This window comes from Coffea arabica, chromosome 3c (assembly GCF_036785885.1).
Source record: "Coffea arabica cultivar ET-39 chromosome 3c, Coffea Arabica ET-39 HiFi, whole genome shotgun sequence".
Taxonomy (NCBI): domain Eukaryota; kingdom Viridiplantae; phylum Streptophyta; class Magnoliopsida; order Gentianales; family Rubiaceae; genus Coffea; species Coffea arabica.
The window spans coordinates 10,906,775-10,926,294 of record NC_092314.1 but is presented as its reverse complement, the minus strand read 5'-3'; the positions used below and the strand labels follow the sequence as shown (position 1 = coordinate 10,926,294).

The window sequence follows — 19,520 nt, the reverse complement described above, 5'->3', positions numbered from 1 at the left end:
ATGATGTTAAAGGAAAAATTGACAATAACACTAATGTTGAAAGGTCTTCTCCACCCGTACCATTTAGTGCTTGTGCACATTTTTTTGTTTCACTTGACCACGAATTATTACGCCAGTATTATGAGAGTATATAATTGGGTAAATAACATTTTATCCCCTTATAATTTAATATTTTTTACATAACTTTTCTATGATTTCAAAAGTTATATATAATCTTCTCATGATTTACATTAAAATATCAGAAAAATAATGATTGATAATGGAATCATCTAGAACGTCAAAAACTCATTTATGGAAATGATCACTTTTCAAAATCAAAGTTTGTGTGGTCCCGCAAACGAGAGCAAAGCCTAAATCCATTATTGGTCCGGACTACTTGAGTCCATAGTGATCACTATTGTTGGTCAACGATGGTATATTATATTTTTGCTCAGCAATGATTAACTCCATGAGTTGCCACCGACCCGGAAATCCTTATTAGTTGACATGATTTCCAGCTCTAGTTCTTGCCATCTTGTTTTTATAATGTAGTTGCTTTCAAGGAGAAGGGACTTCACCACCAGACAATACAAGATACAAGAAAACAGAGGAAACAGAGGATATTGAAGAAGAAAGAAAGAAAGAAAGTGGAAGATGAGGCTGTTTGAGAGGAAAGGGCCATCCGGTTTTACATCCTCTTCCACTGCTGATGAAGTCACACTTGGGATTGACGGCTCTGGTTTCACGGCCATTGTCACAGGTGAAAGGCCAACTTTACACCCTTGATGTTTGGTGTATCTTGCACTTTCCAATGTTTGACTTTTAGATTAGACGCTATGCATTTGAATTTTCATTCAGGCACTCCGAGGCTTCTAATGTTAATGAAATGACATGAATGATAAAACGTGTGCTTTTACTTATTAGTTTTTGAGATTCTTGAAGATTAATGCCCTTCTTCTAGCATTGCATAGGCAAAATGTTTTAGTGTTAAAAAATGGAAAGTTCGACAAAATTGAAAATTTTTTTTTTTGGAAATTGGATGCAGTTACAAATTCATGATATACTAGGTAGGCCCGTATTGTTGCTATACTTTGATTGTGTGAGATTGTGGTTGATTTAGCTTGTGAACTTTAGAGTTTGATGGTAACAAAAATAGCTGTGATTAATAACTTCAGGGTGCAATATGTCCAATGCAAAGTTTTGACTGTCTGAATAAAATCTTAGGCGCGCAAGGTGCAATTAGTCCTTGCTTTTATACCTCTCACTACAGTTAGCTAATTTAGCATCGTCTATATTTCATTTTGAATTAATAAGCTGCATACTCTATATCTTGCATGTGATGATGCTTCCCTGAAACAATCATCTATTTACTTTTTTTTTAAAAAAAATTTAGTTATGAGATGGTTGTGAATTTTTCCTTTTTTCTCTTGTGAAAACTAAAAAGAGTGAAGTGTTATTGGCTAATTTAATTTACAAAAGGTTAAGGGTTTCACTGCACCCCAAACGACATGTAACTAAAGTACAAATTTTGAAATTATAGGAGGGTTATATAACAAAACGCTAAGCCATAGGAGGCTATACTGTAATTTGCCCATTATTGATTGGTCAATGCTGGTGACAAACAAATAATTGCAGGGGGATCAAGTGGCATTGGTGCTGAAACAGTCCGTGTTCTTGCTCTACGTGGTGTCAGTGTTGTAATGGCGGTCAGAAATATGACTGCTGGCCAAGAGGTTAAAGATGCAATCGTTAAGGAAATCCCTGCAGCCAAAGTTGATGTCATGGAGTTAGACCTTAGTTCACTTGCATCTGTAAGAAAATTTGCAGCAGGGTTTACTTCTTCTGGTCGTCCATTGAACATTTTAATGTAAGGAAATAGTTGAACCACCGGCAACCCTCTTTAGATTACTCAAATACCATATGTGTTGTGGAATCAATGTTGTTTGTTTTATAACATGTTTTGCTTTCTCCCATGTCAGCTTCCCTTGTTGGTATATGTTTGTATTATTTTGCATGGTTTTGCACTTTCTGGGTGCTTGCTTCTGGTTGTTTGATCCTTTTGGATTGTTTTCTGTTGTTTGTCTTCTGCATTTCAAGTAATAATGCAGGAGTCATGGGAACTCCATTTACGCTATCCAAGGACAACATAGAATTACATTTTGCCACAAACCACTTAGGTAACTCCTTTTCTCAATTCTTTACACAAAATATTGCGAAACAAGCTTGGAATGACTCCATTCCTAAATTATTTTTAAGTGAATTGGCAAGCACTAATTAGATTTAGTTTTTTTTTTGTATTTTTTTTTAATGTTTTGGTTATATGCAATGATGATGGACTACTTCATACCCTGATATTCCTTCTCCTCCGCCATACTCCTGTCCTCCACATTATTGCCATTGTTTTGGTAATTGATTTTTGTTTCCTATGTGTAATTCAGGTCATTTTCTTCTGACTAATCTGTTATTGGACGCTATGAAGAAAACATATCACGAAACTCAGAGAGAGGGAAGGATTGTAATTGTATCATCCGATGGCCACCGGCATACATATCGTGAAGGTGTTCGTTTTGATAGGATCAATGATCGAGAAGGGTGCGTATCTATTTTTTTTTTTCTTTGATTTTGAAATTTATCAGACTCTTCATGATACCTTTTTCCAGATTGCTGTTATTTGCTTGCCTAATCTTAGTATATTTACATTATGAAATTTGTGAGGCTCAACAAATAAATTGTTGTATGTTGGTTATTATCTGATTTACCTCTCCATTTTTTTGGCACATTCTGCAGGTACAACGGTTTTTTTGCATACTTTCAATCAAAGGTTGCCAACGTACTACATGCTAATGAGCTTGCAAGACGCTTAAAGGTGATAAGTTCTGATTACTAATCTGAAGAGGCTGAAAAGCCTTTATCACTGATGCTTGAACTTTAATTGAAACTTCTTGCATTGCTTTGAAACTCTTCCCAACGCCAGTAAGTTTATCATCCAGCTCAAAGTTGCTACGTTAAAGATCTCATGTTAGTCTTCTAAACAAACAAATATGTCTGTTCTAAATTGATTAGTGTTTGGCGTTGATGTTAAAGATTCTTGCATAAACTTCTGTACTTAGCCATCCAATGCTGCTATGAGATTATTTGGCAATTTGATTGTTAAACAGGAGGATGGGGTAGGGATAACAGCGAACTCGGTTCATCCCGGAGTAGTTGCAACCAGTATCTTCCGTCAACTCGGCTTTTTTGAAGGTATTCCCAAGTTACTTGGGCTGAATGTCTTTCAATTCGAATCAAAATCTCTCTGTGGACACTGCCACTTTTTTTTACTCTCGAGTCCTCAGATCTGTTTTGACAGTTTAACAGTCATCATCTTGGTGCTATTCTAGTGCGTCTTTTTTGTACTTCTCCATTTAGTTCAATTCGTATAGTATTACATTCTACTTTGCGAGAATAGTTTCGAGTTGATGAATTTTCATGTGCCTCTGCTACTTTTACATACTTCCTTACCAGATTAAGCTAACCTTGTTTGAGGGGCATCTGGCTTGTTAAAGCCTGAGAAGGGCCTGATTTTCGTCCAATTTTTGGTTAATAAGAAGCCCTTCTCAGTTCTAAAATTTCAGTAAGTTCAACACATTTTGTGGTCATCATCTAGCTGGTGGGTAGTGGCAGTGGGTTAGAACCATATAACACCTTAACATGTTGCTTGAGATTGGTGGTATTTCATTTCTTCATCTTCCGTTTAGCCTTGTTTGGATTTCATTTTTCTGAATTTTTCATAGAAAAATTACTGTAGCGATTTGATATATTTGAGGTAAAAAGGTGATTGAAAAATGTGTTCACGAAAAACGTGACAATTTTGCTTTAGAAAATTGCAATCCAAAGACACCGAAATACGATTTTGTCGACTGTCTCATGCATCTTACTTTCTGATGCAGGTTTACTCAACTATGTGGGCAAATATATTATGAAGAATGTTCAACAAGTAAGTTATATCAAGCCTTTTATGTGTGTCATTTTGAAATGTTTGCTTCACTTAGCATATTATTTGGATGCAATTCTACTCCAATCTTTTGGGAAGAAACAGAATTCTTGGACCATTCTTTTTCAGCAGGATGCCTAGGTTAGTTGGCAATACTTCTTGTGAAGGAATCTTAACTTGTTTCAGAGGACTAAAATACATCTTGTCTAGTGATCTCTTTTTAAGGAAACATATTCATTTTGCCACTTTAAGAACAATTTAATGAAGGATCTATAACAAGAAATGTCTAACTCCATCATTGTCTTTTGTTTTCTTCTGCTTTCCTTGCCCCCCTGATTTGTCTAGGGTGCTTCAACAACTTGCTATGTAGCATTGCATCCGCAAGTGAAGGGTATAAGTGGTGAATATTTTGAGGACAATAACCTATCAAAAGCAAGTTCCAAGGCCATGGAAGTGGATTTAGCAAGGAGACTCTGGGATTTTAGCATGAATTTAGTGAGGGAAACTGTATATGATGGTCTATAATCTGGCAGGGAAATAGAAGCAGTGCACTCAAAGTTTCATTTATATATTTATATGTAACATTTTTTTTTCTCGATGACTGACTTTACGAAATAATTCCCTGGTGTTTGTGAATTTCCAATTCATGAGTTTTGAGCATCAATTTTCTACTACAAATTTTGTAAATTCTAAGGCAAACTGCACTCATGATCACCAAATTTTTCAAAAGGGAAAATTGTTCAAAACATGCCTCACGTTTGGTTAAATAAATTTTTTCGTCCTTTACTTTTAAAATATTAATTTTAAGTCTCTTACAAATTCAACTTAACAAAATTTGATTCCAACTCAAGTTTCTTACCACTTTTTAGCCTAAAATCACCACGTGTCCCATATACTGTCATTTTTTATGTATAAATCAGGAATCAAGAAAATTTCAAAAATACCAGAGATTCTGGTTTATTCATTTTCTTTTTTTCTTTTTTCTTTTTTAGATATTTCCCCGTCTTACCTCCCACTTTTCCGCTGCTTGGAATACGTTTGGCTTGATGAATTTTCAAGTGCCTCTGCTACATTTACAAACTCCTTTACCATATTAAGCTAACCTTGTCTGGAAGGAGCTAACCTTGTCTGGAAGGCATCTGGCTTGGTAATGTCAGAGAAAGGGTCAGATTTTCGTCCAATATCTGGTTAATAGAGAATCCCTTTGTGGGTTCTAAAATTTTACCGAGTTCAAACATTTAGTGATCATCATCATCTGGCTGGTGGATGGAGTCAGTGGCTTAGAAGTTAGAACCGTATAACATCTTAACATGTTTCTTGAGTGTGGTACTAATTCAATTCTGCAACTTCCGTTGGGCATTTAGTCTTGATTTTTACTTCAAGAAGCCTAACTCTTCAAATATGATTTGTCCATTGTCTCATGCATCTCTCTTTTTGATGCAGGTGTTTTCAAGTATAAGCGGTAAACCAATTCATTTAACTAAATTTACTCGTACCCGTTCATAAATAGGTGAGTATGGGTACCTTAAATTTTTGCATATGAGTATTATTAGGTAACCCATCAAACCTAATTAACCCATTTAGAATGATCTTCTCCCAAGTTTACTCTCTTCCCCATCCATTTTTTTTTTTCAGATTTTTCATTTTGTCATGATATTAACTACTTTTGTTTCATCATTATTATTATTATTATTTGTTGGTTTTATCTTATCATTTTATTTTCTCTTAGTTTGTTAACTTGCTCATTTTTCAGCATTATCAATTTATGATAAATTTTAACCTCTTTTCTTATCTTTTCAAAATGAAAATTGAAATTTATACATGAAAAAAATGTTAGGGGTTCAAAATTTTTGGATTAAATTTTTATGTTAACTTTTATAATACTTAGTTCAAATTTTTATGTTCGTATTATTCAATTATTAAATAGTATGTAATTTTGCGAAATAAAGTGCGGATGGAAAAAAATTGATAATTAGGCTTATTAAGCATTATAAGCAAATATTTAAAACTAATGATGGATACAAAGGGCGGTATAAATTGATAACTTAGTTTGCAAAAATGAATTTAAATGAGTTTACAAAAAGTTAAAATAAATCTGTTATAAATGGGTAATTGGGTTACCCAATTCATTTTTTGATTTACCCATTTATATCCATTTAATTAAATGAGTATAAATGGGTTGACTCACTTATAGCCATTATCCATTTTACCCAACCCAAACCCGTCCAAATCATCCATTTTGACACTTCTATTTTCAAGTATCTGGCTAAATATGTTGTGAAAAAATGTTCAACAAGTAAGTTATTGCCAAGCTTTCTGCGTCTGTCATTCTGAATGCTTGCTTCACATAGCATATTTAGCCAGATGAAATTCTACTCCAGTCTTTTGGGAATGGAAAGAAATTCTTCCTGTATTCTTTTTCAAGAGTATAAATAGGTTAGGTTAGTTGACAATAGTTCTTGTGAAGGAACCCCCACTTGTTTCAGAGACCTATATTATAACTTGTCTAGTGATCTCTTTTTAGGGAATCAAATCCCTTTTGTCACACCAACAACAGTCCAATGAAGAATATTGATTTCCATCCAACTAGATTCAATGACAAGAAATGTCTAACTCTATTATTGCCTTTTGTTTTCTTCTGCTTTCCTTCCTCCCTACTTTAGGGTGCTTCAACAAGTTGCTATGTAGCATTGCATCCACAAGTCCGGGGTATAAGTGGTGAATATTTCAAGGACAACAGCCTATCAAAACCAAGTTCAAAGGCCATGGACGTGGATCTAGCAAGGAGGCTTTGGGATTTTAGCATGGATTTAGTGAAGGAAAATGTAGATGATGGTTCTTGATCTGGTAGGCTAAACAGAAGCAGAGGATTTATCAAGTTCATAAAGTAAATTTTGATTTGGAAACTTTTGCACTTTCAAAGTTGGATTTCTTTGGTTCAAAACTACGGTTGAGCAGTATTGCATATTGAGCAACTGCTGCAATGGACTAAAAACAACCTGTTGAAGTCCTGCTCTTGATCTTATATGCTGGCAAATCCCAACTGCTATTTTGACCCTTATAGGCCATTTTATGCCATTGATCTTAGCATTTATGGCCAGAAAGGAGGAGATTATGGAGGGTTCTGTTGAGATGTACTTGTAGACTAAAATTCTGCTAAGTATTAATTTCATGGCGGAAGCCTAATATAGTACCAAATTGCTATATCTCATTCTTCCAATAGTCATGATCTCAAACACAAGTTGTTAGTTCAAATTGTGTGAGTTATGGAGTTTCTGCCAAAAAAAAAAAAAAAAAAAGTAGCAGAGTTTCCTGAAGACAGAAAAGCCGAACCATTTTGCAGTAGTGACAGGCACATTGTCCTATTTTCCTTGTCCAAATTCAGCAAATTGACATAAGTTTGAAAAGAAATAGTAAATTAATCAACACAAAATACACAGAAAAAAAAATACAAGCACGGATTTGGCTTCTTCAGCTGTCTTCTTCTTCCACACTAACAGCAAAATATTTGTCTTGTCAGGCACAGCTGATAAACCATTGTTCTGCTGTGTGACCCGGAGACTTGATAGCATGGTGCAAGGCATTAAGATCTGATTGATTGTTCCCCCCATCTTGAAAAGAAACGAGTCACATCTTACCCCCTTCATCCACACAAGCAACAAAGAAAACCAAACCACATCTTCCACACAAAATTAACAATGGAACACCATTCACCATCTACTCATTAATGGTGAAAGCCACACCATAGAATGACAGCTACACAGCTGAGCAATTATAATCTCAAGCTACCAAGAACCATGGCACTCCCTGCTGATATCAACAAAAAAAAAAAAGGTTAGAGCAATAATAAGGCGTTTATCCCTAAATTTCAACGTACTCATGTATGCACTACTGCAACTCAAAGTTGAAAAAAGTATGAAGCAACCAAAAGAAGAAGAAGAGGAGGAGGAGGAAGACGAAGAAGAAGAAACCTCAGAATTTACCGGCTGATGCCCTTCAACATCCTGCCTAGTAGATCCTCTGGGTGATGATCTTCAGATTCTCATTTCCATAGTTCCTCTGCGACTCTTCAATTCCACGTACTAAACATAAAACTCTGTCGTGGTCATTGCTTTTCCAATGCTTCATCTTAATCTTTTCAAGAGTTGATATACGCTCTAAACAAGAAGGGAACTTTTCCAGCTTCCAACTGAATTCCAGGTTTAACTGCTGAAGGCATGGGAAATAATCATCACTATCAGGGTCTGACTCTGTCCACTCAACAATGTCCAGTTGGGAGAAAGTCAAAACCCGAAGTTTAGTGAATCCTCCTTTAGTCAGTTCCCAACTTCCTCCATACAATGAATCATGGTGTAGCTTGAGGACCTCAAGATTGGGGAGTTGTTCAATCAACTGCATTTTACTACAGGGGAGAAACAATCCGGCAAGGAGCAACTTTTTTAAGCTCATAGGTAAAGAAAGCTCAATGTTCCGACTACGGAGGGAGTCAAGCAAGGAGCCTTTACGGAGGGGGTCTATCAACAGTAAGGTGAGTGATTCCAAACTTTCTAATCGACTCATGTTGCAGCATACATTTCTTCCTGCCATTGTGCTGGAAATTCTCAATTTGCGGATGTTTTGAATCTTCCTCATTATGTTTTCTCCTTCTTGATTAAAAGGAAGATCCAGATTGGAAAGTGTGTCTAAGTTGAGCAAAGTGGAGGAGTTTTCAACCGCGTTGTCTTTGGGCAAACGACCAATAACCGCGGGGCCTGGCCTTACATGTAGGTGCCTCAACTTTTTCATGCTCCAGATTGTACCTGGAAGTGTGACTTCCCTACAATGTTTCAAGCTAAAAGTTTCCAAATTTGAGATCTTTGCTATTGATGGTGGAATATTCTTAGCTCTAATAGCTAGATACCTCAAATTAAGAAGTGATTCAACTTCTTCTGGAAGCTCCTCTTGCATCAGGTGAATGTGGTCTAACTTCAAAACATTAAGACGTTTGTAGATGCTGAAAGGAAAGGAGGTATCAGCCAATTGAAAGTATCTTGCTGCGGTCTGATCGAAGAATAGCAGAGTCCGTAAATGTGGACAAAACAGTTTCGACTTTATGAAATCTTCTCCACTGGAAAAAATGGACAATAGAGGTAGGTTGGGAGGCTCATTGAAAGTAGAAAGCTCATCAAATCCCCGTAGCACTTGAAGGAAATTCTTTTCTTTGGCTTGGATCTTACAAAACTCAAATAACAAATCGTGAATGCAACAAGATTTGACTCCACCACTGGATCTACGTTCACTTATCATAACTAAGTTTCGACCAATTAAATCCATCATATATTCTTCGGCAATGTCTTCTAATCTCTTTCCTTCAACGTTTTCCACAAACCCTTCTGCAATCCACAGACGCATCAAGTTCTTCGTACCAATTATTTCATCTTCTTGAAATGCAGCAAAATAAAGCAGGCACACCTTCAAACGATATGGCAAATATTCATAACTGAGCTCTAATGATTTCTTGCACAATTCTGTGCTAGACACCATGGTCAAAGTCAACCTTTCAGAAAATTCTTCCCAAGCCCATACCTCATGCTCTATAGTTGCTAGGATTCCAGCTACAACAACAACAGTAAGGGGAAGTCCCTTGCATTTTTGGGCAATTTCCATCCCAAACCCACATAGTGGTTGAGGACAATCTTCCTCTCCAAATACTTTCCTCTGCAGTAATTCGCAACTCTCTTTTTCAGTGAGCGGGCGAAGATTGTGAGGTTGGCCACCATATTCAACCTGTGAAGCCACATTAGAGAATCGGCTAGTGAAGAGGATTCTATTTCTCTTGTTGTTATCTGGAAAAGAGTACCTCAATTCATTCCATGCTCTGATGTCCCAGATATCATAAAAAACAACGAGATACCTATTTCCTTTCAGCTTTTGATAGAGCTTTTGAAGCAATTCATCTTCATCCAGAAATTCGAGCTTTTCATTCTCTCCATCAGAGTGCAAAATTTGAAGTAGCAACTTTTTCACGTTAAATTCTTGAGAAACAGTGCACCAAAAACGAATGTGGAAGTTATAGATAATTGAATTGTCATTGTAAACTTTTTTGGCTAAAGTTGTCTTACCAAGCCCTGCCATTCCCACAATGGGAACAATTTCCAGATGTTCTTGTCCGCTTATAAGTCGATCAATTACTTTTTCTGCCTCGTCATCAAGACCAACCATGACTTCATGGGTTATTGGTTTCTTACCTTCTGATGGCATATGGCTGGAAGGCTTGCAACCTCCTTGTTCTTGGAAGCTATGATTGGAAGGAGGACTCCCTATAATGCTTGAGCCACTGATCTGATCCTTAACATGCTTGATATGAATATTGGTATTAACCAACATATCATAAAAATCAAGGGCCTTTGTGGACTCTAAGGAGTCAGGCTCTCCTTCTTTCGTTCTGTTGAGCAAAAGTAGGCATATTATGATCCCTGCCTCAGTGAGGAGAGCTCCAATTTTTTCATTCAGCTCATCCATGTGCTCCTTTGGCTCCTTTAATATGCTTCTGAAGAATCTCAATCCAGCATCGAGTATTTGCATTTCATCTTTTACTGAACCCATAAAGCTAGAACTGCAGCATAATAGGTCCCAGAGACAACTTATCAGAGAATCATTGAAGTTGTTCAATATCTGTTGATCCATCATCGTAGTATGTAAAGATGCTGAGGTGCTTGAGGCTCTACGAACTTGCATATAAATCTCATAGACGTGAATATCAACTGGTTTGATCATCTCCAGTTGTTCACATATGATAGAGCAGTGCTCAGGATTGTACATTGCCTCAGCATCGTCCCAGAGGGAACACATGTAAGAGAGGCATGCTGCGATCAACACCACGACTTCAATGTGAGTAAATAGCAAGGAAGGAATATCTACCGTTCCTCGCAATTTGGCAAAGAGAATGAAACTTTTCAAGAATGTTAGCTTTTTTTCAAGGGCGCGAAGTTGAGCAAGCAAAGCCCCATAACCAGATGACATAACAGTTAGCAGATCCACCAAATTTTGTAGAATGAAGTCTATAAATTCCACAAGTTCATCATCTCTCATGCAAGAATTCAAATGCAATGAGCCGCAGCTTATCACAGTAATGTACACTTGGATGCCAAAAATTGACAGGTGCCGAACCTGTGCAATAATAAATACCTGCTCAAATAAAATACAAATTCTGTATGTAGCGGTAAGCAGGGTCGAATCCACAAGGACTGGGGATAATTTAATTTCTTCTCAAGTTCCAGATATGGGGGGTTTTTGAAAATGAGAGTAACTAAATTACTTGGAATGAATTAAAATAAAATAAAATAACTACAACTCAAATAACTAATTATCACAATAAAAGTAATAATGGACGAACTCTAGCCAAGAGACAACTTCAGAGATGGTTCACTTAATTCGATCACAGATGCAAGGATTATTCCAATTACTATCTGATAAATTAGTTATAGTTGTCATACACGCGATAAACAACCAACTCTTCCTCAATTTGTCGATAGCCAAGGTACGACCGTTGACTATTTCTCTAATCAGGAAATAACCCTAGGTACGACCATAGAAGTTCAATTCCCTAATTGCATGAATAATTAGAAGAGCCTAATTCTAACCAATCAACACGCTACGAGGGTCTCTTTAAGTTAGCCTGTCTATCCCCCTGACACGAACCCAATCATGCCAGTTGCCACCAGTTTAGAATAATTAAACAATTACGGATTTAACTATCCTAATTGGCTTCAGGTTATTGAATTAATCTAGAATCCGGGCCCTGGATAATCGAATAATAAAACAACCATATGAACATAAAACAGAAGATAGACAAATACCAGTGAATAATGGAAATAAATAAAAACTAATTCAATCTCACAAATTTAGTAGAACCAAATCCTCCGTTGTTCTTGACTAGACAAACTTAGCCACACCTCATGAGAAAATCTTCAAGTCATTCCAATGAGGTCCAGGCCATCAAAAGAGCCAAGCAAGAAACAAAACTAAAACTATCCTAAAAAAAACTCTCAATTCCCCAAAGATAAAGCCGCGGCCAAAGGAAAAGAATTGTCTCCTAATCTAAAACAAATTGCTTCACTTCTCTCCGTGGTCCCCACAAATAAGGAACAAAAACAACTCTCAAAGCTTCCTACGTTTCTTTCCTTCCAAAGTCCAATGACTAATGCCTTTCTTTTTCCTGTGGTCCCCACCGAATAAATTGGAAGTCCAAGTACAAGAGGAAAGCTCCTGCCAATTCCACTCTTCTTGTTTCCTTTTGGTAGGAGGACTCCTACACGTACAAGCCAACTACCGATAATGAGAGCTCTCCATCAGCAACCGAAAATGGAGTTTTTGGTAGCACCATATGGGCCCGACTTGTATATCTGCTGGAGGCTCTAAGGTGTGGAGGATTTTCCTCAATAAAATTCCCTTTTTAGCATTTTTCAGTTCTACTTCCTGTAGATAGGTCCAAATACAAAAAATGAGTATATATCAACAATTAAAACAATATTTGGCAAGGACAAAGGGGGAAATTAACAATAAAATTACTAACAATTAACACCCTATCAATTCCCCCCACACCTGAATCATGATTGCCCTCAAGCATGGAAAAAGTACACAGACACCGAAATTTAATAATGGTTATTGCTCCAACTACCGTATTGCCAAGGTACCCAGTAAAACATATATCAAGCATCATAGTTAAGATCCAAGAAAGACCACTCCGGTTAGCTTTCCAACCACCAACTTCTCCAATTTAAAGCAAACTAATCTAAGAAAAAGGAATGGTTGCTCACATTTATCAGTAAATGGTCCAGCTATTAACCAAAATCTCAACATTAAACCCATAATTCGGCAAGCTGACTTTTATTACACACTAACACAACCTTCACTTTTTTTTTCACTTTTTTTTTCTACTTTTCTCTCTCTTCTTTTTTTTGATTATTTTTTTCTTCAATAGTAACAAAAGACTTAGTCGCTAGCCATTTGAGCCTTTTGACGCGAACTCCAACATTGGCCAGATGAAGGAGCCCGGTTACTCAGCTTCCATCGCCACGTGACCACGTACTCATAGCAATTACTACTTTTTGACGCGAGAATCAACACTTTTAGGTGAAAATCCCCGGTTACTCAGTAGTAAAGACTAGCGGAGTACAGTCAACTCTTATTCACAGCTAATAACACAAAAACTCTTATTCACAGCTAGCCTCATTTTCAAACATGGAGAACTAAAATTAATAACTGGACCAATTCACATGAAAAATGCCAACAATCATTCCCTATGCCTAGAAAAGTTAACCAAAAATTGGAAAAGTTAAGCAATTATTGATATTCACCAAAGAGAAATCCCTGAACTCAACCACATTAACTTAATATCTTTTTATTAATAAACTTGGCAATAGCAGAATTAGAAACAACAATCCAACATCAAACTTGGTATTCAAATAAGAACTGACCACTAGAAAGAAAAAGAAAAGAAAATAAATGAAAGATAGGCAAAAACTAAAGGACAAGCCCCTAGAAACTACAAACAAAAAAAAAAATACTAGCATCCCAACTGATCTCCCCCCCACACCTAAATGACACATTGCCCTCAATGTGATAAACTAATAGCAAAAGGAAGGAGAAGGGCAACGGTACTTCCCTGAAGTTGTCAGAACAAGGGTGGGTCGGGCGGAGTGCTGCCGAATTCTGCACCATGTTATGCAAGTCGACGTCACTGTGGGTCATTCGAGTCTCTAGTCGCTCAACTTGCATTCGGAGTTGGACCCAGTCGTTAACCCCTGAGTGGTCCCCTGCCTAGCCAAATGCAATAACAATGCATCCCAAAATCGCAACAAGTGCTCCAATGAATTTAGCAATTGAAATGAAAAGGACAAAATACTCCCACACAAGGCGAATAGAGGCAACCTACTTCAATAAGCAACGGAAATGGCACAGGAGCCATCCAATGCACCAATTAAATGCAATAAACCCCAACCAAAGGCAGCTCAATAGACTCCAGGCAAAAAGTACCAAATGATACTCAATTGACACTAAAAACGATCCCAACAAAGCAACAAGATTGAAGGATACTCAGTCACAGATGCTCAATCATATCGAAATAAGAAATTGTAAACAAATTAGCATAACCAGTACCACTGGTGTATACACAGGAAAGGAGGGAACCACATAGCCAACCCAATTAATACAATACACGACTGAGGCACCCCAAAGGCTAGAAAAGTACCCTAACAACATAGCAAATTGAATGAATATGCACTGGGTCTCCAATTCAGTCAAAATAAGATCAAGGGGCACGATACAGAAACTAACAAAGCAGAAGTCAAGTGATACCAGTAGGGACCCCAACAGAGCAATGAATTCAACCAATTGGAGCAAGTGAAACTCAACAAATGTCACCAAGTGGACATTCAAGTACCCACTTCAAGATACCAAGCCTTAAGAATTTTAAGAATCCCAGCAAACAAGCAATTCCAGCAACTACCGATTAGAATTCGAGAAAATTTAAGAATTGTAAGGAACACCGCAACCAGTACCACTGGTGCACAGACAGGAAAGAATTAAATTCAACGGCAGCAACTCAACCATAAGAACTGAAACTGCAAAATAAGCAAATATCTTCAAATATAAGCCACAACGATAGGCAAAAGATCTCAACCAGTACCACTGGTGAGTCGCAGGGAATAAGTAATCAAAAGGCCAACAATTCAATAAATAACAGAAGACACCCCCACAGATAGCAATTAAACCCAATTTTGTCCAAAATTGACCCTAGAAAATGCCCAAATTATCACCTTCTTTTATCAATCAAGAAATCCAACCACAAATTTCAGAGAGTGAAACTAATTGGGACAGAATTCACAATACCTCCACCTGTCTAAATAGGACAGGTGGTGACAGCCGCACGACAGAAAAGCTCGCGGGTGGGGTTGTCGCGCCTGGTGGTGCGCGAGGGGGGCTCCTGGCCGCGAGGTGAGGCTGAGCTGGAGCGGGGGGGGCGCGGCGGAGGCTGAGTCCACGGCGGGAGAAAAGAAGGGCGGAGCGCCTTGGGTGAGCTGGTGGTGGCGTAAGCCCAGGGGTAGCAGCGCCGTGGGGAGCTGGCGGAGAGGCGTGGACAGGCGGCGTGGGCTGGGGTCGCGCGCGCGAGGTGGAGCTCCTTGGTGGTGGATCGTGAGGGAGAGTGAGGGAGATAGCGAGGAGAAGCGATGGCGCGGCGCGGGCTGGACGAGCGCTGCTGCGCGTGGATGGCCATCAGTAGGGGAGCGGCGGCGGTCGCGGCGGCTCCTGGGCGAGAGCTCGCGACGATGAACGAGGGAGGCGCGCGGCTGCTTGGTGGGAAGAGAGAGGCGCGGCGAGTTGGAGGGCTAGCCGAGCGATGGTCGCGCGGGGCGAGGCTGGTGGCGGCTGATTGATGTGGTAGTGGAGCTGGATGGTATGGGTGAAAGGGCGGCGGCCGGAAGAAGAAATAGAAGAAAACGGAAGCAGGGCAGCGAGGAAGAAAGAAAGAAAGAAAGAAAGAAAGAAAGAAGAAGAAAGAAAGAAAAAAGAAGAAAAGAAAAGAGAGAAAAGAAAGAAAAAAAAATAGTTTTTGGGAATTTTTTTTTTTTTTTTTTTTAGTCAAGGACCCTCTGGCTAAGGCATGGGCACGCCTAACTGCCCTTAGACTTTTTTGACCATCCGTCGAAAATTCTCGATCCGTTAGCGTGACCACCTAGCGTGGGCACGTCTAACTGCCATAGAGTCCGCAGAACCTGAACGAAAATTTTCTCCGTCAGGCGTGACCATCTGGCGTGGGCACGTCTAACTCCTATGGAGTTCGCAGAACCTGAGCGAAAATTTCTTTTCCTCAGGCGTGACCGCCTGGCGTGGGCACGTCTAACTGCTATTTCCCTGCCACCAAACATCAAACCATTAATTAACACTAACACTTAACTAAAACTTCAAAAATGCATGAAAACTAAAACAAATAGTCTTGGGTTGCCTCCCAAATAGCGCCTTTCTTTAATGTCTTTGGCTAGACATTTTCATGTGTATTCATGGAGGATAAAATCTTGTGGCTCGTTTCAGTGCTTCATCTTCTATGTAATCCTGATAGCCCTCGTAACTGGAGTAATTCTTGGGCACACGAGCTACAGGCTTCCATGGACTAGTAAATGGCACTAAACAAACAAATGATGGTCTTAAACCTTCACTCACTCCTCCATCAAGAGCACTTATTGGTTCGAGATATTTTGCCATCATGACTCTCAATTTATTCTTGGTATGAAATTCAAAATCGTCTGGTATAATAAAATCAATCTCACTAACAGGAATTAAAGAATAAGAGTCAGGAAAATATTGATCAAGGAATGGAGGAGATGTCACCGCATTTGGAGATTGTTCACTGGATTCATTCACTTGAACCATTTGATGTTGGGGTCTCAATTTTTGCTCTTCAACTTTCTTTTCAACTGCATCTTTAGATTCTTCTTCTTGAGATTCTTGCAGTACCATGTCATTTGTCAGAATAACTGCACTCTCATCTTCCTCATGGTCGATAATAGTCGGTGAGGGCAATTCTTCATAAACTGGAGAAATCAATCTGCTCGTTTTAAATGCCCGTTCACGCCTTGCTTCTTCCATCCCTTTATTCATCCTTTGTGTCTCCTGTTGAAGTTGGTGTACCCCCTGTTGAATTTGATATATGTTAGTAGCTATTAATTCAACCATTTCTTCAAGAGACATACCTGACATGGATGACTGTTCTTGAGACTCATACTGCTGAAAACTCATTGGCTGCTGAAAATTCATTGGCCCTGTTGTATAATCATAACTGGAGTTATCCCACCATCCTTGATCATACCCGTTTGGATTAGAGTTATACCACGTTTGAGACCAGGGTGAAAAATCTCCATAATTATTGAGTGGGACACTCAGATTATCTTGATATTCGGGGCACATACCAGTTGAATGATCCCTGGCATAACAAATTTTACAGGTTGCAGCAGCCATTCGTTTTCTAATAGAGTTTACGGCCTCTGCATGTGCGAACTTAGCAAAAAAACTAGTCTCATCGCCTTCCTCGGAAACAAAATCCATTATATCACCAAAATACGGAGTGTTAGAGGCCATAAACTATATATAAAAAAAAAATAAGAGAGAAAATAAATAAAAAAAAATAAAATAAAATAAAAACAAGGTGAACTCAAAAAGAAACAAATTAATCTGACACCAGTCCCCGGCAACGGCGCCAAAAATTGACAGGTGCCGAACCTGTGCAATAATAAATACCTGCTCAAATAAAATACAAATTCTGTATGTAGCGGTAAGTAGGGTCGAATCCACAAGAATTGGGGATAATTTAATTTCTTCTCAAGTACCAGATATGGGGGGTTTTTGAAAATGAGAGTAACTAAATTACTTGGAATGAATTAAAATAAAATAAAATAACTACAACTCAAATAACTAATTATCACAATAAAAGTAATAATGGACGAACTCTAGCCAAGAGACAACTTCAGAGATGGTTCACTTAATTCGATCACAGATGCAAGGATTATTCCAATTACTATCTGATAAATTAGTTATAGTTGTCATACACGCGATAAACAACCAACTCTTCCTCAATTTGTCGATAGCCAAGGTACGACCGTTGACTATTTCTCTAATCAGGAAATAACCCTAGGTACGACCATAGAAGTTCAATTCCCTAATTGCATGAATAATTAGAAGAGTCTAATTCTAACCAATCAATACGCTACGAGGGTCTCTTTAAGTTAGCCTGTCTATCCCCCTGACACGAACCCAATCATGCCAGTTGCCACCAGTTTAGAATAATTAAACAATTACGGATTTAACTATCCTAATTGGCTTCAGGTTATTGAATTAATCTAGAATCCGGGCCCTGGATAATCGAATAATAAAACAACCATATGAACATAAAGCAGAAGATAGACAAATACCAGTGAATAATGGAAATAAATAAAAACTAATTCAATCTCACAAATTTAGTAGAACCAAATCCTCCGTTGTTCTTGACTAGACAAACTTAGCCACACCTCATGAGAAAATCTTCAAGTCATTCCAATGAGGTCCAGGCCATCAAAAGAGCCAAGCAAGAAACAAAACTAAAACTATCCTAAAAAAACTCTCAATTCCCCAAAGATAAAGCCGCGGCCAAAGGAAAAGAATTGTCTCCTAATCTAAAACAAATTGCTTCACTTCTCTCCGTGGTCCCCACAAATAAGGAACAAAAACAACTCTCAAAGCTTCCTACGTTTCTTTCCTTCCAAAGTCCAATGACTAATGCCTTTCTTTTTCCTGTGATCCCCGCCGAATAAATTGGAAGTCCAAGTACAAGAGGAAAGCTCCTGCCAATTCCACTCTTCTTGTTTCCTTTTGGTAGGAGGACTCCTACACGTACAAGCCAACTACCGATAATGAGAGCTCTCCATCAGCAACCGAAAATGGAGTTTTTGGTAGCACCATATGGGCCCGACTTGTATATCTGCTGGAGGCTCTAAGGTGTGGAGGATTTTCCTCAATAAAATTCCCTTTTTAGCATTTTTCAGTTCTACTTCCTGTAGATAGGTCCAAATACAAAAAATGAGTATATATCAACAATTAAAACAATATTTGGCAAGGACAAAGGGGGAAATTAACAATAAAATTACTAACAATTAACACCCTATCAATTTCTTGCTTGAATGATTTGATCTGTTTCAAAAATTCGGGGATCACTTCATGGCAAACAATAAAAGTGACTGCTGCATCAGTTTCTGATCTACTGGAAAGATAGTCAATCTCCTCCTCATATTTGTTAAACTCCTCATATTTGTTAACGACATCTTCAATGTAAGATATGCAAGAATGAAGACTCACCTTCTTGCTGGGGCTCGATTCTGTTGCACCAAGAACTGTGTTGTTTATATCAGATAAGAAGAAAGGAAGACTCGCCTTCTTAGCGTCATTATAAGATTCGAAGTACAAATCATTGCTGCTGCTCCACTTTCTTGCACAGATAAGAAATAATTTGAGCAATTTAATGTCTTTAATCGCTTCCACAAGGTGGGAAGGTACAAACTGATAGTGCCTTTGGTGGTTGTCCAGGAGCAACTGGAGATCAAGTAAGACCCGTGATAGGTCATAATTTGTTGTTAAATTTATAATTATTCTCCCCCTGATTTTAGCCAAATATTATTTTAATCGTCGGATTCTACTTATATTTGGTATTTTGTGCTTATTTCAGGAGAAAGAATGAAAAGTGCTTAAAATCAAATTTCAGAGAACTTCTTGATGAGTAGGTGTGCCCACGCCTAACTCCAGCCTTCTTGGCCGGACTTTCGGGATTATGTGCACGTGGAAAGCTTCCTAGAATGAGTGGAATAGCTGACTTTAAATCAGGAAATCACAAGACTCGTGGGCCGCAGAGGTGTAGAGGATAAAAACTCTAATCCTACAAAACGTCAAGGACTTGAAAGCTTACTTTTCTTTTCAGCGGCCAATAGGAACAAAGCCAGAATCACGTATGAATTAGACTAGCTGGAGTTTCCTTTTTCTAGGGGTCAGACGTCTTCTTTTAGGA

General features: G+C 38.3%; 2 protein-coding genes across 3 annotated transcripts; one reads left to right on the top strand and one right to left on the bottom strand.

The window, feature by feature from the left end:
- Positions 1 to 410: 410 nt before the first annotated feature.
- LOC113734566 (short-chain dehydrogenase TIC 32, chloroplastic) lies at positions 411 to 7,193 on the top strand. Of its 2 annotated transcripts, none has more exons than XM_027261157.2 (8): positions 411 to 739; positions 1,615 to 1,846; positions 2,077 to 2,156; positions 2,418 to 2,571; positions 2,767 to 2,845; positions 3,138 to 3,222; positions 3,909 to 3,955; positions 6,616 to 7,193. In XM_027261157.2, the coding sequence occupies exons 1-8, from the start codon at positions 634 to 636 to the stop codon at positions 6,793 to 6,795; spliced, it is 963 nt and encodes a 320-aa protein (XP_027116958.1). In that variant the 5' UTR covers positions 411 to 633; the 3' UTR covers positions 6,796 to 7,193. The 2 variants fall into 2 exon arrangements, with proteins under 2 accessions (XP_027116958.1, XP_027116956.1); XM_027261155.2 differs by lacking the exon at positions 6,616 to 7,193 and adding an exon at positions 4,298 to 4,595 and having other exon boundaries at positions 432 to 739.
- A 767-nt stretch (positions 7,194 to 7,960) lies between these two features.
- Positions 7,961 to 11,023, bottom strand: LOC113735554 (putative late blight resistance protein homolog R1A-3). The gene has a single exon (XM_072082930.1). It carries the CDS (start codon positions 11,021 to 11,023, stop codon positions 7,961 to 7,963), a length of 3,063 nt encoding a protein of 1,020 aa, XP_071939031.1.
- Positions 11,024 to 19,520: the final 8,497 nt, after the last annotated feature.